The sequence below is a fragment of the Sinocyclocheilus anshuiensis genome, unplaced genomic scaffold (assembly GCF_001515605.1).
Source record: "Sinocyclocheilus anshuiensis isolate Anshui unplaced genomic scaffold, SAMN03320099.WGS_v1.1 scaffold1365, whole genome shotgun sequence".
Classification (NCBI taxonomy): domain Eukaryota; kingdom Metazoa; phylum Chordata; class Actinopteri; order Cypriniformes; family Cyprinidae; genus Sinocyclocheilus; species Sinocyclocheilus anshuiensis.
This window is the reverse complement of record NW_015551032.1, coordinates 271,806-277,028: the sequence shown is the minus strand read 5'-3', so window position 1 is coordinate 277,028 and position 5,223 is coordinate 271,806. Positions and strand designations below refer to the sequence as shown.

The following is a 5,223-nucleotide window of genomic DNA, read 5'->3' as shown; positions in this document are numbered from 1 at the left end:
AGGTCAGAAGCTATAGCTTACATGAATAAAAAAAATCACAAACATGACACTTGTAAATTAAATAATTTTATATATATACAGATTTATTCATTAATGTGTAATGTTTTTTTTTTTTTCAAATGGATTATGAAACTTAAATACAAGGAGCTCTAAAAGATTTCCAGAAGTTTTACAACGCTTTGTTTTGTTAAAAACTAACCAAAATTAAAAATAATTTGTTTATAATCTCTGCACATGAGAGACTTGGTGTTGTTTCCAAACAAAAGCGAATATATCAGCACCATCGGAAAAAAATTGGTTGAAAAATATCGGCATGTCGGATATCAGCAAAAATCCAATATCGTGCATCCCTATTTATTATCATGGTAAGAAGTATCAGGAGCTAGTAGCTGATGGTTGGCTATGAATATACACTTAAATCATTGTATCATTAAATCAATTAAATAAAAATAAAGGTTTAAAGGTTTCATTTGATGGTTTGATAACCAGGCAGTAATTCACTACAATTTCAATCCTTCATATGTGAATAGAGAACGTTTTTCTCTGCTTTATCTGTACACTTCAATAACACTGCTATTCCTATGAAACCTAGGAATCAATCAGACCAAAAAATCTGCATGTTGTGACAATGACCACATACACAACACTAGGTGTTCTATGCAGGAGTGAGTCTTGCAGGACTCATTACATCTCAACAACTGCATATGAACAACTAATCTTAGCTACATTTCATAATTTGAACCGATGTTTTGTACTACTACTGTATCTTTTAATTCTACTTAATTGTAGACATCTTTTTTAAATGTAAATGGACAAATGCAATCTGATTTACTTGGTATAAATGCTTTTGTCATTAGTAATATAAATGTTGCAAGGTCCCCACAAATCAAATGGGGAAGTGTGTGTATTATGCAAATAATATGCAAATAAGGTCCCTATCAGGTATGTTATCTCAGTTTTTTTTTTAGAAGTCCCCATTTAGCATGTTCAAGTCATTTCTTCATCAGTTCTGATATCAGAAGTCATGTATAGGCTAACAAAGCAATGGTTATTATCCATTATTTTCAGACCTCTAAAACCTTCAGAAAGAGTGGTCCCCACAGGTGATGATCATAAAGTTGGTTCCCATACAACAGGGAAACCTGTGTCTGTGTACAAGCTACACTAGTGAGCACCATGTTTGTGAAAATATCCTCACAAATATAGTGAAACATGATAAAAAGTTACTTGTGAGGACATTTGAAGTTGTCCTTGAAATGCTCATAAATTGGGCAAAACGTGAAATTTGTTATGGGTTTGTGTGACAATGTAACCAGTATTTGTTTGTGTGTGTGTGACTTCAGCCTTGCTCTGCTGAACAGAACAACCTTGTTATTGTTCTTTCGAGAGATTTGTAAACCTGTTTTTTAACTTAGAATTTGGAAAAAAAAAATCGTCCTTGGAACCCTTTTTTGTTTTACTATTTGCACTTGTGGTGTTTATAATAGGTTGCAGATGTTTTGGTAAATGTGAATTTGTGCACAGTGGGGTTCAAATGTCTGTGACCACTTGTGAAGATGCTTCTATTTTGTATTTTTCTAATTGTATTCAAATACAGATCTTTTCATTACATAATATTAGTGCAGCAAACATTAATACATTTGCATGAATTGACTGTTCTAAAGACTGTTTCACTGGAAGCAAGAACATCTATTTGTACAATGAAGTTTAAATAAACAATGCCACAAATTTGGTCATTTAATCAATAATTTAAGTAAATATTTCGTCTTTTTTTTTTGTCACAACTTTTTTTTTTTAAGCCCTGAAACGGCTGTCTTTATTTCCTGGAATAATACATTTTAAGATTTTCCAAATAGTCTCAGACTTTCAGATCCTTATGTATATATTTCTTTCTCTCTTTCTGTTTCTTTAGCGTGCTATAGAAGACTGCAGTATTGAGCTGAGTGAGCAGTATGAGGCTCTTATGAAACAGCATGCAGCGGAGCAGGAGGAGCACAGCCTCCATGTCCGCAGTCTGGAAAAGACCACAGATGACAGAAATCATCAGTACCAGGTTCAATATCACATCTGTACATAAAAATGTCATTATATACAGTCTGTAGAGGTTCTGACACTTACTGTACACATGGTTATTTGAATAGCAGTGCTTTTCTCCTTTGCACAAAGTATTACCATTCTCTAGTAAGTTCAGTGTATTAGTCTGGTTTTACCTGGTATTACCTCATTTTCATTGTTGAAATGCAGTGTTTTTTTTATTATTTGTATAGGGTTTCATTGAAAAAATTGAGTCTCTGCAAGTTAAATTGGAGCTGAATAGCAGCAAGACCACACGGAAAAACTTCATGGTAAAACGGCAAGAGCTTACTGCAGAGAAAGAGCGAATGGAAGAGGAGAAAACAAGGTAAACTAGCATTAAAATATTTATCAAATTCAGCTGTCTGCTTGGGGCAGAATATATACACCACCGTTCAAAAGTTGTTGTTTTTTCATGTTTTTAAAAGAAGTCTTTCATTCTCACCAAGATTGCATTTATTTGATCAAAAATACTATAAAACAGTAATATTATTATTACAATGTAACCATTTTCTATTTTAATATATTTTAAGAATGTAATTTATTTCTGTGATGGCAAAGCTGAATTTTACCGTTACGTCTCTAGTGTTGCGTCTCTCATGATCCTTCAGAAATAATTTTAATATGCAGATTTGGTGCTCAAGAAACATTTCTTATTATCATTGTTGAAAACATTTGTGCTACTTAATATTTTTGTGGAAACTGATACATTTATTTCAGGATTCTTTGATGAATATAAACTTCAAAAGAACAGCATTTTTTTTTTAATAACTTTTTGTAACATTATAAATGTCTTTTGGTCACTATTGATCACTTTTATGCATTTTATATGCATCCTTGCTGAAGGTATTAATTTCTTAATTTCATACTGACCCCAAGCTTTTGCATGGTAATATATAATACTGGATAGGTCACTGAATTTAAATAAGATTTGTGTATGTTTTAGACTGGCTCAGGAGCTGGAGGACACAGAAAAGAAACTCAAGATGCTGATTGAGGAACAGAGTCAAGAGAAGTAAAAAATTCAAAACATAACAGAAGAAATACCTACAATGCTCTGTATCTGTGTTTATCTGGGGGGGGGTTTGTGCTTGTGTATGTGACAGGCTGTCCTGGGAGCAGGAAATAGCTGACTTGAGGGTGGAAATGGAGACACTCTGCAGACAGGCAGAACAAGCCAGTCAGACCGTTCTTCAAGATGAGGTAAATGCTGCACCTTCACAGCAAACATCTTCTAGAAATCTCACAGACAGTGTAATGAATCATGCATGTTACTGTCTGACTGTGTATTTGTGTATGTGTCTGTGAGCAGATAGCTGCATTAGAGATGCAGAAAGAGCTTATGCTGTCTCAAGTGGAAGACTGGATTGCAGATGCTGAAAAATATCTGAATTTTCTCAGGTACTGTGTGTGAATTAATAATAATAAATAATAATACATTTTATTTAAAGGCGCCTTTCAGAGCACTCAAGGACACCGTACAATTGAGTGATAATCATAAAATCAAGACAACAATACAACAAACAACAACTATTAACATAAAATAATTTAAAATTGATCAGAGAAAGCTAATTTAAACAAGTAAGTTTTAAGACATGATTTAAAAGTAGTCAGACAGTCACTGTCTCGTATAGATTGTGGGAGAGAATTCCAGAGATTAGGAGCAGCACAACTAAATGCCGTAGACCCCATAGTGGCTAAACGAATAGAAGGTACAACAAGGGAAATGGATGAAGAAGATCTGCGAGTACGCTTCGGGATGTAAATATGAAGCAAATCAGAGAGATATTGTGGTGCGAGATTATGAAGAGCTTTAAAAGTGAGAAGTAGAATCTTATACTCTACTCGATATTTAACAGGAAGCCAGTGAAGATGGTAGAGAACTGGAGTGATATGCTCGATGGAGGAGGTTCTAGTAATTATATGGGCAACTGAATTCTGGACCAATTGAAGTTTGTGAAGGAGTTTGTAAGGTAGCCCAAAGAGAAGAGAGTTACAATAATCAATGCGCGAGGTAACTAGAGCATGTACAAGAATAGCTGTGGAATTTGGTGTGAGAAATGGACGAAGGCGGCTGATGTTCCGTAAATGGAGATACGCAGACCGAGTAATATTGTTCACATGCTTTTCAAAAGATAAAGTACTATCGAGGATGACACCCACACTTTTAACCTGAGTAGATGGGGAGATTATAGAGTTATCAACAGAAAGTGAAAAACTGTTGGATTTTGACAAATTAGATTTGGTACCAACAAGGAGAACTTCTGTTTTGTCAGTATTCAACTTGAGAAAATTACGCGAAAACCAGGATTTAATCAATGTCTGTAGAGAGGTATGCATGTGCAATAGGTTTGTATGCATAAAGATGATATAATTCCTTTTGGATTTGTGCTCATTCTGGACAGAATAAATCCTTCCCAGAACCACCTGCACCAGCGGCAGAAGTGGGAGCAGAATATAGCGATGGTCCGCAGCAGTCTGGTGGAACTAAAGGTGAGGGGAGGAGCTAATATAGGTGGATTACAGGTGAAGGGAGATAGCAGATTCTTTCACTCTGTCTTTCTTTCTGTTTTTCATTCACAGAATAAATTTAATGAAAACCATCAACTCCTGCAGAGAGGTGAAGAGTTGGACCGCTTGCCTTCAGTCCCGCTCCCGTTGCTTCCACCAGTGCCTACAGTGAGTGTCAGTTTATTCATATATGGCCTAGGGTTGGAGGTACACTACTGTTCAAATCCTTTTTTGTTTTTGAAAGAAGTCTCTAATTTTCACCAAGCATTTATTGAATCAAAAATACAGTTTAAAATAGTAATTTTGTAAAATATTATTACAGTTGTAAATAACTGTTTTCTAATTGAAAATATTTTTAATGTGATTTCCACGTGATGGCAAAGCTGAATTTTCAGAAATCATACTGAAATCTTTTAATTGACGTTTACTGCATTGTAAAAAAAAAAAAAAAAGCAGTTGTATTGCTTAATATTTTTGTGGAAACCATGATACAATTTTTTCAGGATTCCTTGGGGGAAAAAAAACAGCATTTATTTGAAATAGAAATCGTTTGTTACATTATTAATCTCTTTACTGTCACTTTTGATCAAATTAATTATCCTTGCTGAACAGAAGTATTAATTTCTTTAAAAAAAAAAA

The 5,223-nt window shown here is 34.3% G+C and overlaps 1 protein-coding gene across 1 annotated transcript in view; it reads left to right on the top strand.

Moving 5' to 3' along the window:
- LOC107661199 (RING finger protein 214-like) overlaps positions 1 to 5,223 on the top strand; it is a 22,428-nt gene that overhangs the window by 13,744 nt on the left and 3,461 nt on the right. Inside the window, exons 5-11 of the mRNA XM_016450685.1 lie at positions 1,913 to 2,053; positions 2,268 to 2,401; positions 3,020 to 3,088; positions 3,180 to 3,276; positions 3,386 to 3,474; positions 4,479 to 4,566; positions 4,657 to 4,752. Coding sequence (XP_016306171.1) covers positions 1,913 to 2,053; positions 2,268 to 2,401; positions 3,020 to 3,088; positions 3,180 to 3,276; positions 3,386 to 3,474; positions 4,479 to 4,566; positions 4,657 to 4,752 — 714 coding nt within the window. The remainder of the gene's footprint in view (positions 1 to 1,912; positions 2,054 to 2,267; positions 2,402 to 3,019; positions 3,089 to 3,179; positions 3,277 to 3,385; positions 3,475 to 4,478; positions 4,567 to 4,656; positions 4,753 to 5,223) is intronic.